At 42.5% G+C, this 17793-nt stretch overlaps 1 protein-coding gene across 1 annotated transcript in view; it reads right to left on the reverse strand.

The window, feature by feature from the left end:
- The window catches only part of ATRX (ATRX chromatin remodeler), a 163982-nt gene that overhangs the window by 61464 nt on the left and 84725 nt on the right, over positions 1-17793 (reverse strand). Inside the window, exons 14-17 of the mRNA XM_061598106.1 lie at positions 7154-7259; positions 4341-4520; positions 939-1077; positions 612-721 (exon numbers count right to left, since the gene is read on the reverse strand). Of these exons, the coding sequence (XP_061454090.1) occupies positions 612-721; positions 939-1077; positions 4341-4520; positions 7154-7259 (535 nt within the window). The remainder of the gene's footprint in view (positions 1-611; positions 722-938; positions 1078-4340; positions 4521-7153; positions 7260-17793) is intronic.

Below are 17793 nucleotides of genomic sequence, written 5' to 3' on the forward strand. Positions count from 1 at the left end.
CCATGTTTTTTTAAAGTCATGGCAGGTATATATTCCCATGCTGAAGAGGGAATGAGCTGCAGCAACAGATGCAAGAAGTCACTGTAGTGTAAGTACAGTGTTTGATCTGAATGGGAGAGGTTCAAGTGCAAATTCTCAGCTCACCTATAAAGCTCACTGGGTTGATCTTGGGTGCGTTGTATTCTCAGCCTAACCTACCTCACAGGATTATTGCGAGGATAAAATTGGATGCCCACCCTTCATGTAAAGTGCTCAAACTCCTTGGAGAAAGGGTGTTATATAGCTGTAATAAAATCTCCCCAGGTTGCTCTCCCACATCTCCAGCAATTGGGTGGTATTCAATGGTAGTCCTACTCAGATTAGACCAACTGAAGTTAATAGATGTAGCTCACTTAGTTTCATTGCTTTCAATGAGTATACAACCCATTATGTATAAACTGGATATTGTGCTACTGCTTTCAGATGGGAACTGCCGAGATAAGGCTAATAAGGGTAGTCGGAGTTCAGGCTTCAATAGTCTGGAGAAGTTTTTCACAACACACAATCCTGTGGCTTTGATTGAAGCTGGAGGCAGCAAGTTTTATCCCTGCCAACAAACCCTTGAAACATACCTGCAAGGTCTTTCCCAGACCCATACAGTGGGCAAGAATGCATCCAGAGCCTGCAGATTTCCTTGTTTTTTTCACAGATTCACAACAGCAATCCCACATAAATTGAACACCTAGAAATAATATTTTCAAAAGATCCTTAAAGGAAGAGTAAACACTCTGCACTACTCATTTTAAAAATTAACAACAAACAATCAAGCCCCATTTCTGGTTTTGGTTTACGACAGCAGTGACAGAATATTGCAACATCTTTCGAACCACAACTGTTCAAAATGTAAAGCCATGGAAATCCAGAGTTTCGGGAGCAAAGCTCTGGCCACATTTTCTTACCATCTACTTGATGCGGCTTCAGTTTTGTAACTATGTTTCTGTGAACCTGTACTATAGGTTCTTTGGTTTCTTCATCTTCATCTAAAACCAGCTTAGTTGTAATTGGACATTTAATTGGCGTATCTGGTAGTTCTATCACCTGGAAAGAAATGTTTGTGCAATTAATTCAAGCTGTTACATTAACAACAAAGCTACACAGAACAAAAGCCAAAATAAGTATTTTGAGAGACCTTATTTTTTTCAGTTACAAGTAAATGGATTTATTGCAAGATGTGAAGTAATTACTATGTATTTAAGGGGGCTTTCCATGCCAAATCAACAAAGCATCATAGTCATGGATTTTGTTGGAAAACTGCAATTATTATAGGGGCCATTGTTCAGGCCAAGGGCTACAGTTCAGTGGCACATGCTTCGAATGCAAAAGCTCCTAGGTTCAATCCCAGCATCTTCACATAGGACTGGACAACACTGCTGTCTGAAACCCTAGAGAGCTACTGCCATGTCAGTGTAGACAAAAGTAAGTTAGATACACCAACAATCTTAACAACTTATGTTTTTACATATAAAGGATTGGATAATCAAGACTATTTTTCTTGAAGTTGTTAAACACATCCTATCAACAAGTGTGTTCTGAACATTATAGTACTTTCCCCATATGGATGGTATCCAACAGCTGTTGCTACACTGGCAAAAGACATCCATGAGCATAATAAGGAGGCAATTTTAGGGGATTCGTCTGGCCTGGAGGGTAGCTAAAAGTGGCCTCCATAGGAAACTGCCTTACACTGATTAAATCCAGGGAATCCATCTAGCTCAGTGCTGTCTACACTGACTGGCACCAGCTGTCCAAAGTTTGAGAAAGTGGTCTCTCCCAGCCCAATCTGGAGGTGCCAGGAACTGAACCTGGGACCTATTGCACACAAAGCATGTGCGCCATCACTAAGTCATGACCTATTGGAATATCAAGGTAATTTTTCATGAAGTTGTTAAGCACATAGTAAACTATCAACAAGTGCATTCTGAATTTTACAGTACCTTGCACACATGGGTGGCACCCCATTCTGCTGATGGATATCAACTGGATGCCACCCATACTGATTGGGGCGGGGGCAGAAGTGTTGTGTTTTGCTTCTTGCTTTTTCTTAGAAATTTGGCAACCAAAACATCATGCTTTCATGAAAATATTGTAATGAAATGTGTTGGCAAACTGATTCCCTACTTGGTGAATCAAAATTAACAATGCCAATACAGAGCCTACTTGCACATAGAAAATAGTGGGCATGGCAATTCCCATCAGGAAATTTGGACATTTCCTAAATGTTTGGCTGTCAAGTACTGCTAAAATTAGCCAAACTCTGGCACATAGCAACCTACATTTTTTCAGACTTTCAGAGGTTCAGACTTTCAGAAGATACTCTTAGGTACAACACATCTCATTCCATGGCAAAAAAATAATTAAAAAAAAGAACAATGTTTTATGGGAAATGTGACCATGAACAAAATTATTAGGGAAATGTCAACAAAATCTATGACTCTGATGAAATCCTCATGTGCCAAATTTTAATGATTTAGCATGGAATATCTCACAACTGATTTTATGAAACGGGTGGGGAGCTGGCTGGCAGGACATATCATTATCACTGCCACCAGCTGATTGTCAGGTCTTGCTTAGCCCCTTGCAAAGCCCTCCTCAAGATAGCGCAAGACATTCTTGTGGAATCCTGTGTGAAGTGCCATCTTGCAGAGTGCTTTGCAACACCTGTACATCAGCTGCCAACTCCCTTTTGGCTTAGCCGTGTACTTTCCTGCCCCATATCACGTGGACCAAATGGGGAAGACTGGCAGGCCTAATCAAGCCCATGGGCCAGAGGTTCCCCACACCTGTTATAAAAAGTCTGCAAAAGTAATTAAACTGCATGGTTATGTAAACATTCTCAATAATCAGATTTTGTTGAACACAGGAAATCTGAGCTATTTGTTTATTATTTATTAAGGCAGTTTGTACCCTGTTTTTTTACTGGCAACAGCAATACTCAGGGCAGTTTACATAAAATTATTTTTTTAGAAAATTAAACTCAACTATTTTATTTATGCTAAAAAACAGCAAGTACAGAAGCAAGTACCATAGGTAAAAATATCTCACAAAGAACAGCATAATCAGTGCTCTACATATACAATGCCTTTTACACCATTCAATATTATTTGCTTTTTCAGAAAAGCAGTTTAATTTTCAAATGCTCTTTTATTTATTTCTATTTTAAAAGATTTATGAACAGTTCACGTTTCATAGTAGTGTCATGGGTCCAATGGAGAACCTTTGGTTGGACTGGGAGACTGAAGAGTGGGTTACAGATGTTTTGGAGGGTGCTGGGAAAAACACAGAATAAATGCTTCCAAAAACCTCTGGCAGTTCCATGTCTAGTGATCTGTTGATGTCAGTAGCCTCCCTTTGTCTATGTCGGAAAGAGAGGAATCCTCACTGGCACCCAGCCCAGATTTTGCAGTTGAACAGAGAGACTCTTATGAAACAACTGGACTCTTCCAGAGAGGTAAGAATGACAGTAGTTTGTCAGAGCTGGAGATACCAATTTCTCCAAGGTCATGGAGACTGAAGAAAGGGAGACTTCAGGAATTCTCATCTGCTCCTAGAAGGAGTCCCTGCCTTGCTGCAAAGGCTAGAAAATGCTAGAATTAGCCTGTGCAAGTAGTGTGCCTGCCCTCTCTCTTTTATAAGGAGTGTTGGGGGGGGGAATCCTTTGTTGCAACAACTCTCCGTAGCTGCTTCCATGCCAAGTTCTGTATCCTGATTCATGCCTAGAAAGTCTGATGCTGCATTCCTGTACTAACTTCTGGAATAAAGCTTTTTGCCCAAACCCAGTCTTCGAGTCCTGAGTCTGCTTCTCTGGCTGGGAGCCAGGACATAGCGTACACGAAAACCCAAAAATAAGTATAAAATGTACATTGAGAATAATATAGATAAAACAACTGTACAACACCAAAAGATGATTGGCAGACAACAACTAGAAATATCAAGTCAGAATAGGCTTGAGTAAATAAAAATATCTTAAGTATATGTCTGAAATAGTAGACTGTTGGGAAGAGTAGATATTATGCGCTTCAACGCTAATCTTTAATCACTGACACTAACCTCTCAACTATTGTATTATGAGACACAGTTTTAAAATTAATGTGTGCATTAAGAAGGCTTTCAACAGCACATCTATATCTACATGAAATATTGCACACCACAGATTTCTATTATAATTCTGTCTTAGAACTTTCAAGGTATTAGCTGCACCCAGGAGGATTATTTGAAAAAAGTTCCCCCAGTTCCATGGTTTTTAAAGCTGCCAACAGACTCGCTAATACCAATGGCTCTTTATGCAAAAAAAGCCTACGTACTTCTCTTAGCTTCTCCCTCTCACGCTCCCTTTCAGCGATCCGTTTTCTTCTCTCCTCCTCTTCTTTCAGAGCATTTTGGGTTTCTGTTCTGAGTTTATCAACTTTAAGAATCTTCCGTATTTTTTTCCTGCCTTTCCCAGGAGATTTTGAATCATCGTTATCGTCATCCTCAGAATTACTCTGTAAAAATCCAAGGAAAATATTGGTGAAAAGTCTACTATATTTTCATATTCTCAAGCATAATAATAAACTATTTTCCAGCAAATTCAGGATATTGAACTCCAAAATCATTTAAGCTTGGCAGCATCTCACCCTGATTTTAGAGATAACATAAGGGCATCTGTACCCACTAATTATTTGGCTAATTTGACCATTTCCCAATTTAGAAAAGCATTTATGCTAACCAAGTTTAATGTGTTTGTTTGAACTTTATTGCATATAGCCATAGACCTTTGCAAAATACAGAGAGAGAAAAAAATAAAAAAAATAAAACATCAGAGTACAAATAAAACAACATCAGGCCTGTTAAACCCAATTTAAAACAGATTATACTCCATAGTTTTTAATATGTTTAATGTGTTACTACCTCTGCTTTTGGACGATAGATTAAAAAAACCCTTGTAATAAGCATGTATTCCCATGTGATACCAAGGAAGTAGAGACAGCAGGTCATGTTCTACTTTATTGCTCCTTTTATTGAGACCTCTGATCCTCTCTCCTTACCCCAAAATTACAAAAATGCGCAGGAGAGATAATGCATTTTATCTAGAATATCTTTTGTCTGGTCAGAATTCTCAGGTCACAGTTAAAGTGGCTACTTTCTGGGCAGTGGGCATTATGCAGTGGGCAGAGTGATGATAAATTAACATCATCCAAAGGCTTTATAATTGGGTTTTTATTGGAGTTTGTATAGTTTCTTTGTGGATGATTGAATTTTAATTATTTTTTAATGTTGTGTATTTATATGCCAGTCTCCAACTCTAATAATAAATTTGATTTGATAATCATAATTTACAATAATGAGTTATCAGAGTGATATAATAAAAAGGAAACTGATATTTTTTTGGGGGGGGGGAAATCAGCTAATATGTAAAGTTTACCTGTTGTTGTTGTTATGTGCCTTCAAGTCGATTACGACTTATAGCGACCCTATGAATCAGCGACCTTCAATAGCATCTGTTGTGAACCACCTAGTTCAGATCATGTAAGTTCAGGTCTGTGGCTTCCTTTACGGAATCAATCCATCTCTTGTTTGGTCTTCCTCTTTTTCTAACTCCCTTCTATTTTTCCCAGCATTATTGTCTTTTCTAGTGAATCATGTCTTCTCATGATGTATCCAAAGTATGATAACCTCAGTTTCATCATTTTAGCTTCTCGTGATAGTTCTGGTTTAATTTGTGCTAACACCCAATTATTTGTCTTTTTTGCAGTCCATGGTATGCACAAAGCTCTCCTCCAACACCACATTTCAAATGAGTTGATTTTTCTCTTATCCGCTTTTTTCAACATCCATACGTAGAGATCTGGAATACCATGGTCTGAATGATCCTGACTTTACTGTTCAGTGATACACTAGTATATGTTAGAAAGTTTACTATTTCATATTATGTTTTAAATGCTGCCAAATATTGGTAACATGCAGCACATAGCAACATGAATGGAATAAAGTACACAGGGATAAAGTGCATATTTAGAACAGCATGGCTAGTTAGCTACTATTGCAGTGGTTCCCAACCTTTATGAGCACAGGACCTCCTTTATAAGCTGAAAAAAAATTGTGACCCCCTCCCCCCCAGGGAGGCAGGCTGTCTGCCAAGGAAGGGGGAAAGCAGCCTTTCTTTGCAGGCTTGCTTCTTTTTGCTTCACAAAAAGCCCTCTCCTCTCATTCTAAGCAAGGGCGTTGCCAGTAGCGGCAGTGCAAGGAGACGGGAATCAGTGATAGCAATCCCCTCTTCTTCCTGGTAGCCCCAACCTCAGCCTCCTTTGGCATCTGCCATGTATTTTATAAGCAGATGCCTGCCCTTAGTGCACCTGAAAGACGCTCTGGCACTTCAGGAAAAGGCCTCCCCTCTCGTTTGAAGCAAGGGGAAGGTGTCATCTGCAGCGGCAGCGGAAAGCAGACAGTGTAGAGGGAGTGAAGACCTTTTTTGAAAAATTAATAAATAATTCATTTTACTGTTCACGGCCCCCTCTGGATTACTTTGCGGCCCCCAGGTTGGGAACCACTCTACTATTGTATTTACTTGCTCCTGTGAGCACTTCCACAGGAAATACTATGACAGTCATATCAAAGCATTGAGTGTATCATCTAAAATATTTCAAAGAAATAACAGAGGCCAGGATCCAAAGAGCTGCTTAGGATAATCTAAGGGCCTTGCACCAGCTTAATAGATGACAGTTTTGACTCCCTCACCCACCTTAAAGAGCTGACCCATCTCCTCAGTTTCAAAAACAGCTTACTAGGGGAGGGCACTATTTGAGAAACTCAGTCTAAATCCTCAAAGCCACAGAACTAGTTCCTTGATTCTTGACAGTATAACTGTGCAATACCTTGTTTATGGTTTTCAGAAACTTTTTATTGAATAGTATATAAAGTCACAAATATTGTTACACATACGATAAGAACCAAGATGATTATTTTCACTAGATCATGTAACATTCACAATTTTGCATAACTCAAAAATAAAATTAACATAAATACTGACATAATTGTTTTGTCGCTCAATCTATTTCTACTTGAAATCCCAGAAAAAAGTTATCTATAGACATTTCCCTTTTGGGCTCCTGAAGATGCTTTACCAAAGGATACGTACCTTGTTGTTTTCACTAGATGAATCTTCCTGGACTTTTATGCGTCGTCTTTTCTTTTTCTGCTTGTAACTCCGCTGATTTTCTTCTAGTTCAGCTTTCTTGGCAGATCTGAAAAATTGAAAAAAATTCATAGATTTTCTGGTCATGGATATTCTGCTCAACAGTAGTAATGGGGAATTTTATATATCCATACATATATGATCATAGCTGTTAAGAACATATATGTTTTATAATCATAAGGAGTTAAGGATAAGGTTGTAGGCCTATTAAGACCTGAGATTCAGGCTCAGAGAACACCCTAAATTTCCACAGGCCTCAATCAGATCTGTTGCAACGGCAGCAGTCACAGGGACCTTCTGTTTCTTTGCCAAGACCTGGCCAATGCTTGACTGACAGATAATTGATTACTCTATTGTTTGGAATCAAGGAGCGTTTAAATTGTGAGAGAAGCTGTGATTGATGTAATAAGTAGGAATTGCCAATATTTGATTCTTGAATATAGCAATAATGCCATCTAGAGAAAAAAAATCAAAGGGTTTAATGGAGATTTTACAACGATTTTAAAATATTATATTTACAACTTTATAAGTGTGTCCTTATTAAGAAAAAGGTACTCTGGGGTGTGGCCTGCCTCCTCTATATTTCTGAGGCTGATAAATACTAGTTAGCCAGAGTAACCAAGTCTTTTTCTAAGCCTGTGGGGTTTTAAAATGATTTAAATATAATCCTCTCTCTTGAGCTATGTATTTTATAAGTAAGGAAATGGGATTTCTGAGAAAGTATAACGACATAAGAACCCCTACGGCAAGGGATATAACTGGGGGGGGGGGTGCTCATACATTCCCAAACACCCTGAGCTGAGGCAAACTTAACTCAGGGAACTTGTTCAAAATATCTCCAGGTGTACCTGAGTCACCCTGACCCATCAGAAACAATGCAACAATGGATATACCAAGTATGCTTGAAAGCATATTCACAATAGTAACTGTTCCAACCAGTCCCAAAATTCATTAATCTAGAGAGACAGTAGGACAATAGTAACATTAATGGATGCACAGAATATTGGAATCACCACTGGAGTTGCCTAATGCTTTCTGATTGGTTTGGAACGATTGTAGAAAGGAGGAATTGTGATGTTTATTTTATTTATTATTTAATTTGTATCCCGCCCTTCCTCCCAGCAGGAGCCCAGGGCGGCAAACAAAGTGCTAAAAACACTTAAAAACATCATAAAAACAGATCTTAAAATACATTGAAACAAAACAGCATTAAAAACATTTTTTTAAAAAACAACTTTAAAAAAAGGATTAAAAGCATTATTAAAAAACTTATCTAGCAATTCTAACACAGACACAGACTGGGATAGGTCTCAACTTAAAAGGCTTGTTGAAACAGGAAAGTCTTCAAAAGGCACCGAAAAGATAGCAAAGATGGTGCCTGCCTAATATTCAAGGGGAGGGAATTCCACAGAGTAGGTGCTGCCATACTAAAGGTCTGTTTCCTATATTGTGCAGAACAAACCTCCTGATAAGATAGTATCTGCAGGAGGCCCTCACCTGCAGAGTACAGTGATCAACTGGGCATATAAGGGGTAAGACGGTCTTTCAGGTATCCTGGTCCCAAGCTGCATAGGGTTTTGTACACCAAAACCAGAACCTTGAACTTGGCCTGGTAGCAAATGGGCAGCCAGTGCAATTCTTTCAGCAGTGGGGTGACATGTTGGCGATACCCTGCCCCAGTGAGCAGTCTCGCCACCACATTTTGCACCTCCTGCAACTTCCGGACCAACCTCAAGGGCAACCCCACATAGAGCGCATTACAGTAATCCAGACTGGAGGTTACCAGTGCTTGGACAACAGTGGTCAGGCTATCCCAGTCCAGAAATGGCCGCAGCTGTCTCACCAGCCGAAGCTGGTAAAAGACACTCCTAGCCACTGAGGTCACCTGGGTCTCTAGCGACAGATGGATCCAGGAGCACCCCCAGACTACAGACCTGCTCTTTCAGAGGGAGTACAACCCTGTCCAAAGCAGGCAACTGACCAATTATCCAAACTTGGGAACCACCAACCCACAGCGCCTCCATCTTGCTAGGATTCAGACTCAGTTTACTGTTCTCATCCAGCCCACCACCGAGTCCAGGCAGCGGTCCAGAGCTTGCACGGTCTCTCCCGATTCACATGTTATGGAGAAACAGAGCTGGGTATCATCAGCATACTGCTGACACCTCGCCCCAAATCTCCTGATGACTGCTCCCAAGGGCTTCATATAGATGTTAAACAGCATGGGGGAGAAGATGGTACCCTGCGGCACCCCATAGCACAGCTGCCAGGGGGCCGAAAGGCAGTCACCCAATGCTATTCTCTGAGAGCGACCCTGGAGATAGGATCAGAACCACTGTAAAACAGTGCCTCCAACACCCAGCTCACCAAGTTGTCCCAGAAGGATACCATGGTCAATGGTATCAAAAGCCACTGAGAGATCAAGTAAGAATAACAGGGTCACACTCCCCCTGTCCTTCTTCCGATAAAGGTCATCCATCAGGGCGATCAAGGCCAATTCAGTCCCATAACCAGGCCTGAACCCAGACTGGGATGGGTCAGGATAATCTGTTTCATCCAAGAATGCTTGCAGTTGCTGCGCCAGAACCTTCTCAATCACCTTCCCTAAGAAGGGGGTATTTGCAACCGGTCGGTAGTTGTCACAAACCAATGGGTCCAGGGTGGGCTTTTTCAGGAGTGGTGGGATCACCGCCTCTTTCAAGGTGGCTGGAACCACTCCCTCCCGCAATGATGCATTGACTACACCCTGGATCCACTCAGTCAGACCCCTTCAGCAAGCTTTAATGAGCCAAGAAGGGCAAGGGTCGAGAGGACACGTTGCTGGCCACATCATCGCAAGCACCTTGCCTACGTCATCAGGCCGCATCAACTGAAACCGTTCCCAAGAAGTTGCAGCAGACGTTGCACTGGACACCTCATTGGGGACTACAGTAGATGTGGATGGGGCATCAAGACTGCTACGGAGGCAAGCAACTTTACCCTCAAAGTGCCTTGCAAACAATTCACAGTGGGCCTCCAAATGGTCTAAAACTCCATTTCCTGGAGTGGATGTCAAGAGACCCCTGACAATGCGGAAAAGCTCCACTGGACGGCTACTTGAGGATGCGATGGAGGCAGAGAAGTGGGCCTTCTACGCTGCCCTCACCGCCACATAGTAGGCACGGTTATGATGTTTTACTCGTGCCTGATCAGCCTCACAGCACGTCTTTCGCCACTTGCGCTCTAGCCGTCGTCCAGCCTGTTTCATTGCCCTTAGCTCACTGGTGTAACAAAGGTGCAAGCTGGGCTCCACAGTGCCACAGAGGGCACTTGGGGGCAACCATGTCAAGAGCCCGATGCGCCTCTCTGTTCCACAGCGTGACAAGGGCTTCAACAGGGTCACCTGCTCTATCTACTGGGAACTCCCCGAGGGCATTCAGGAATCCAGTGGATTCCATTAGGCTCTGGGGGCAGACCATCGTAATCTGTCCACCACCCCTGCAGGGAAGGATCAGAGCCATAAGTCTAAACTTCACCAGGAAGTGATCTGACCATGACAATGGGGTGACATCTCCAGACCACCCCTTCTTCCATCTGGAGCAAAAACCAAGTCGTGGGTGTGCCCTGCCCTATGTGTTGGACCAATAACAACTTGAGACAGCCCCACGGTCGTTATGGAGGTCATGAAGTCCCGAGCCAGAACACCAGAGGCAGCCTCAGCATGGACACTGAAATCACCCAGCACTATCATTCTGGGCTCTTCCAACGCCACCACCTCGGTCAGAGAAGCTGCCAGGCAGCAGGGTGGACGGTACACCAGCAGCAACCCTAGTTTACTGTCTCCTCGACCCAACACCAGGTGCAAGCCCTCACACCCAGCTCCAAGCCAGAGTGGTTTCCTGGTGACAGAGATGGAAGTTCTGTAGACCACAGCAACTCCTCCCCCACCTCCCCGTCCCTGCAGCCTGTGCTGGTGCTGCAGCGAGTATCCAGGTGGGCAAAGCTGGGTCAGATCAACTCCTCCCAGCTCACGCACCCAAGTCTCAGTAATGCACACCAAATCAGCACCTTCATCCACAATCAAGTCATGGCTGAGAGTGGTCTTATTACGTACAGATCTGGCATTAAACAACAACACACACAGCAGGACATTGGGCACAGCAGATGAGCAACAAGGAACCCATCCATGAGAGGAGTCCATGATGTTGGGTGGGCAGGAACTCATGAGATTGGTGAAATCACTGTCACATGCTGTAACTGTACTCTATAAAAGAGCTTGCACACAGTGCCTGAGTGCAGTCTCTCCTGGATGTTTCTGGGGGGGCTGACCCTGCATGTGCATATGCTTGTAAAGAATAAAGGCCTACTTTTTGCTTCAAGCCTATGTCCTCAAATATTTTTTCAGGACCCCCAGCAAAGGATCCCAATGGAGAAGAATTCTCCAACAGCAGCAAACAAACAGAACTCAAGTGGATCCTTCTTGGTCAGCTCTACTTACCAGTGGAAATGTCTTTTTCACTTTCCCCACCAGAAGATTAAATATGATCTGTCCTAATTTTTCCCTAATCAATATTATTTGAAGAACACAATAACTGGAGGCCAAAGCCATGCTGCCACTGACAGTGGAGATAGAACATTCTGCAGTGAACTTATTCTGAGAGGCTCGCCAATGCCAGTCAGAGGAATTAAGAGATGTAAGGGTCGTCTGTCTTACAGTTTGAGGTAAAGAAATGTTTTTAAAAGTTTGTAAGCCACGTAACATTTTAAAAATCCCTAAGCAGTGTACAACATGAAATACAGCAAACAATATCATTAAAACAAACATACACCAGTAAAAACAGAAGTTTAATAGTGGCATACAATAACACAGTAGTGTAAAAGCATATAAAAACAACCCAAAACAGGAATTCATATGGAGAGAAAAAAGCAGCACCTGATATTATGGGTCAGAGAAAGCCTGGGTAAAAGGGTATGTCTTCAAAAGAAGTCTGAAGCAACAGCTAGTTGCTGCTCTCTGCATAGCAGAGGGAAGGGCATTCCACAGCAGAGAGGCAATAAGAGAAAATGTTCATTTTTGGGTCCCTGCTCTATGACATTCTGAGGTACCACACATAGAACTTCCCCACATGATACAAATGACCTTACAGGTCTATATAAGACCCAGGTGGTCTTTCAGATAACCTGGTCCCGAGTTGTTCAGAGCTGTATATGTTAACAAAACCTTGAGCATGTTCCAGCAGCTGACTGGCAGCCGGCCCAGTTCCTTCAGCACAAGTGTAATATGTGCATGTCCAGGTGATCCACTCAACAAACCGACTGCAGCATTCCATACCAGCCACAGCGTCCAGACCAGTCCCAAGGAAAGCCCCATAAAGAGTGCAGTAGACCCAACTGTGATGTTACCAACACACTCATCACGATGGCTAAGCTGCCCCGTCCATGAAAGGGCATTCTGGCATATCAATCTAAGCTGACAACAGGTGCTCTGCACCACAGAGGTTCCCTGGGCCTCATGTGACAAAGATGGGCTTAGAAACATCCTATGTACCTGTTTCAGAGGGAGTGCAACTCTGTTCAGAACTGGTGGACTCCCCAACCAGCATCCAGGAAAAACAGCCAGCCTCTCCTGATTCAGAGGTAACAGAGTAATACAGCCGGGTGTCATCAGCATACTGGTGACACAATGCCCCAAATCTCCTAATGACTGCTCCCAGCGGCTGTATATAAATATTAAACAGCGTTGGGGATAAAATAGTGCCCCGCAGCACCCCACAACGCAATTGCAAGCGGTAGATACATAATCCCACAATGCTACTCTAGGAACCCAGCCTGTAGGTAGGAGTGGAATGACTGCAACATAGTGCCATCAACTCCCATCTCCCAAAGTCAGTCCAACAGAATACTGGGGTCAACAGTAGCGAAAGCCATTGAGACAGCAAGCATATGTGTTATAGAAGAGCCATGTCATTTAAGGTAAATGTATTTTTAAAGCATATAATTCAGAATGACATAAGAGGACAAGTATTTGGCTGATGTCAGTTGTAGGGCAAATAAAAGCACAACTGGCTGTTTGCAAACACTGACAATCAGGCTTTGCATGGCTCCGTGCACTGCGCTTTACAAGATCTGGTGATTAGCTGATTGCATGGGCAAAAAGAGGTCACCTGATGACATTGTGATATCAGACGATGGACAGGCGAGCAACCCTGCCTACCTGTCAAACTTGCTCCTTGGGGCTGGCGAGAGGGAGATAAGGATCTGGCCCAATGGTTGTATCTAGTTCCCCATCCCAGGCTGAAAGTCAATGGGAACTTGATAATCTGTCACTACTAGGTAGAGACTGTTTAGCTTATTTATTTATAAATATTTTTGTATACTACTATTTCATTTTTTTTTAAAAAAAAATCAAAGCTGTTTACAACCAATGAAAAACCAAACAGTAAAAATCATTAAAAATACAAAGGTCAACTATTGTAAAAAGACATCTTCTTAATTGCCTGCATAGGCCTAGCAGAAGCCTGTCAAGTTAAATTATTATTTTTCACTTAAATTCCACCCTGACATATCTTTGCCAACAATGTGGGAGGTTTCAAAAGCAGTTATGAAAAAAAGTAATAAAAGACCCAGCCCCAAAGGGTATATATGCAGCTGGACACAGTAAGAAGATACTTATGTCTGCTGAACTGTACCCAAGTGGCGCATCAATGAGATTTCCAAGAAAAAGAACATTTGAAAAGAACAGCTAGGAACTCTTAGCATTTGTGAAACAGAGATGGGATCAAATCTTATTCCATCCTTTAAAAAAGGGAAATGACATCACAATATCACCAAAGGATATAGCAGAGGAATTAGTAAAAAATTTAGAAGTTGCTTTTTAACTGAGATAATTCATCAACATAGTTGAACTATGAAAAGTATATGACAGGGGCTGCTGCCCTTGCTCACTTTGCTAAAAGCACTCCACGTCCGCTTAGAGCTTGCCAAAAGCCTTTTATGATCCTCCCCTTTTATCCTTTGCCCTCCCCCGATGTCATGGGGGCAAAGAAGAAGGGCAGGGAAGATCACAAAACTGTCATGTGGTGGTGCTGCCACCACGGCTGTGGAGTCGGTATGTCAACCTTCAACTCCGACTCCTCTGTTTTTCTACTGTCCGACTCAGACTCCTTCATAAATGGCAAGTGCATATTACTGTATTAATATTAATAAATTGATATTAATATTAATATTAAAATATTAATTTTATTTTGAAGTTGGAGTCAGTACATTTCTACCGACTCTGACTCCAACTCCACCCAAAATTGCTTCCGACTCTACGACTCCGACTCCACAGCCCTGGCTGCTACCATCACCTGGCAGGAGGAGCAGTGAGGGAAGGAGGAAGATGGCTAGTAGTGGAGGCTGGTCTGGGGATTGGTGGCAGCAGCTGCAGCAGCACATTGCCAGGCCAGCAAGGAAGGGGCTGGCTTGTGCAGCTGTGGCAAGCTGAGCAGGCCCTAGCCAGCTGGGGAGGACTGGCCTCAGAGGGAGGCAATGGGAAACCCCCTCTGAATACTGCTTACTGTTAAATCCCTATTCATAGGGTCGCAATAAGTCAAGAACGACTTGAAGGCAGTCCATTTCCATTTCCAAGTAAAACAGGAGTTCTAAAATTCAAATATTCTAAAAGTCTCATAGTTGGAGAAAATCACCATTCTAAATATATTATTCACTAATAGGCAAAAAACCTTGTGGTTTAATAACGTACCTATAGCCAACAAATATTTCTACCAAACTTTAAAAAGCAGGGAAATTGGGCAGCTATAGTGAGTGCACCAGGAAAGCAGGAGACCTGAACTCCTCTCTGAGATATTGTACTGCCCTACAAAGTTGTCAAAATGCAAACACAATTTGGGTTGGTCTTTCACAGTCCAATCCACTTGCTGTGTAGCTTGGAAGAATTTGGTAACATGTGCCTCTGAGCATATGGTGAGTGGTGGCCACTCACTATGGTGAGTACTCACCATATGCTCAGAGGCACATGTTACCAAATTCTTCCAAGCTACACAGCAAGTGGATTGGACTGTGAAAGACCAACCCAAATTGTGTTTGCATTTTGACAACTTTGTGGGGCAGTACAATATCTCAGAGAGGAGTTCAGGTCTCCTGCTCCCCTGGTGCATTCACTATAGCTGCCCAATTTCCCTGCTTTTTAAAGTTTGGTAGAAATATCTGTGGGCTATAGGTACATTCTTAAACCGCAAGGTTTTTTGCCTATTAGTGAATTTCCCTGCTTTTTAATCCGGGAGGTAAGAAATGGGATCCTGTGCAAGTTTGCTGAGAATGGATTGATCATTTGCATGCTTATTGAGTTAAGTGGGATTTACATACACACCCCAGGCAATCATGCTTAGGATAGGTGAAACTGACCACAGGGGATGGGGAAGGGAGGAGGGGGAGGAGTGGAAAGGCAGAGGGGAGGACTGGGATGGCAGCAGGCAGGAGGGGGAGGGGAGAAGGACAGATGTGGTCGTTTGCATGTTTATTGAGTTCAGTGGGATTTACTCCTGTGCAATCATGCTTAGGATAGGTAAAACTGACTGGGGGGGAGGGACGGAGGGCTGGAGTGGGCAGGGAAGGTGGAAGAAGGAAGAGGGGAGGGGAGGAGGCAGGCAGAGGAGAGGGGAAGGAGAGAAAAGGCAGGTCTGATCATTTGTATGATTATTGAGTTGAATCGGATATACTCCTATGCAATCATGATTAGGATAGGTAAAACTGACCAGGCTGGGCCTGCCAACCAAGACGTCTTCTGTATCTTTCACAGCTAGGCAGGGGGAAGGGACAATTCTACCTTGTGGTTTTTCCCATTACAATGTTGCAAGAACTCTTCTCCTAAAGATACAGGATCAGTCTCAAGCCCTGAACCTGGCAACCCTACCTCCCACCCAAATTTAAAACAAAGCTGTTCCTGGCCACATCCACACCAGGCCTCTATTACACTTTGGACAATCATTATTTATTTATCTATTTATTTAGTGTATTTATATACCGCCCCATAGCCGAAGCTCTCTGGGCGGTTTACAATAACTAAAAACATTAAAAACAAATATACAAATTTAAAAACACATCTTTTAAAAACAATTTAAAAGAATTTATCATGGCTTCTCTCAAAGCCATGGCTCAAAGCCAATCATGGCTTCTCCCAAAGAATCCTGGGAAGTGTAGTTAGTGAAGGGTGCTGAGAGTTGCTAGGAGACGCCACGTTCCTCTCACAGACCTTCAATCAGAGTGGCTGACTGTTAACCATTCTCTCAGGGGAATAGGAGTCTCCTCTCAGCACCCTTCACAAACTACACTTCCCAGGATTCTTTGAGGGAAGCCATGACTGTCTCAAGTGAAATCAAGTCTGGAGTGGGTGTGGCCCTCTGATTAGCCAAGCCCAGCAGCTGTGAGGCTTTTAGAACACTGACAGTTGGCCTCCTTGGTGAGCATGCTCCGCGTTATAATAGGCTTCCAGCCAAAATGTCTTAAATTAATTAAAAATCAACCAGGCATTTTTTAACTTTTAAACTGCAGTAGATGAAGGCCAGAGTATGGGGCAAGGTCAATATTAGGATTACAGGTACTCTGTGAACATGGCTGATTTTTAATGAATTTCAACAGATTATGAGAACTCGCAGAAATAAGTCCAAAAGGGCTCTGAGGTTTTTTCCTCTTTTTAGACTTTGAACTCTCAATTCTCTCTGACTGTTTTGTGTATCGCCATGAAAATTGACAGGGTTGTTAAGCAAGCGTTTCTGAGTTCAGAACTATAAGTTTTGTAAGGTTTTGTTTTGAAATGAGCTTATGGGAAGCATCAGAATGGCATGCGGGGGTATTTTCCATTTAACATTGCGGAATGTGAAAAATCCCCGCTGACTATAGAGTGGCTGTATAATACCCATATTGTTATTAAATATTGCATTGCTAGTGTCCGACTTTATTAGGGAACTGGAAGGATTCGCATCCAAAGATTGCCAGTAACGTTTTACATAAGCAAATAGAGAAGGCAGATGGGCATTACCTCAAGGAAAGGAGTGTTACTGTACTGCTACTTTAGAACATATGAAGGCTTTGTTTAGTCAAAATAGGTAACTATTTCATAACTATGAAGAGTTTCAATCAATCTGAAGCATGTATTATGGCACTATAGCAAATCTGATCTGTTATTAAATCAAACCAATTTACAGTAAACTTTCTCCACACTAAATGCACTGTTAAGATAATATGCCTTTATGAGGGGCAAAAAGAGTTTGGATTCCTGGTTTTTGGATGTCTACTGGCACTTTATTATTTTAATGGTGTTGTGTTGTATGAGTGAGGATTGTGTGTGTGTATGTCGTGTGTGTGTGTGAATTTAGTGTGTATTGGTGTGAATGTGCATTGTGTGAGTGTCTGTGACTTGGTGTGTGTGTATATGTTTTATTTGTTTTAATATGTGCCTGGGAGAGAGTATTATACATCGACCGGGGAGACTTTTGGGGGCCCCAATTAGCGTAGTGACGGGTAATGGGAGGTACGGCGTTGTGAGGAGAACGTGCCAGATAAGGGGAACTCGTCCCAGACAAGTAGTGTCTGTGACTTGTTCC

The sequence above is a fragment of the Rhineura floridana genome, chromosome 16 (genome assembly GCF_030035675.1).
Source record: "Rhineura floridana isolate rRhiFlo1 chromosome 16, rRhiFlo1.hap2, whole genome shotgun sequence".
NCBI lineage: Eukaryota > Metazoa > Chordata > Lepidosauria > Squamata > Rhineuridae > Rhineura > Rhineura floridana.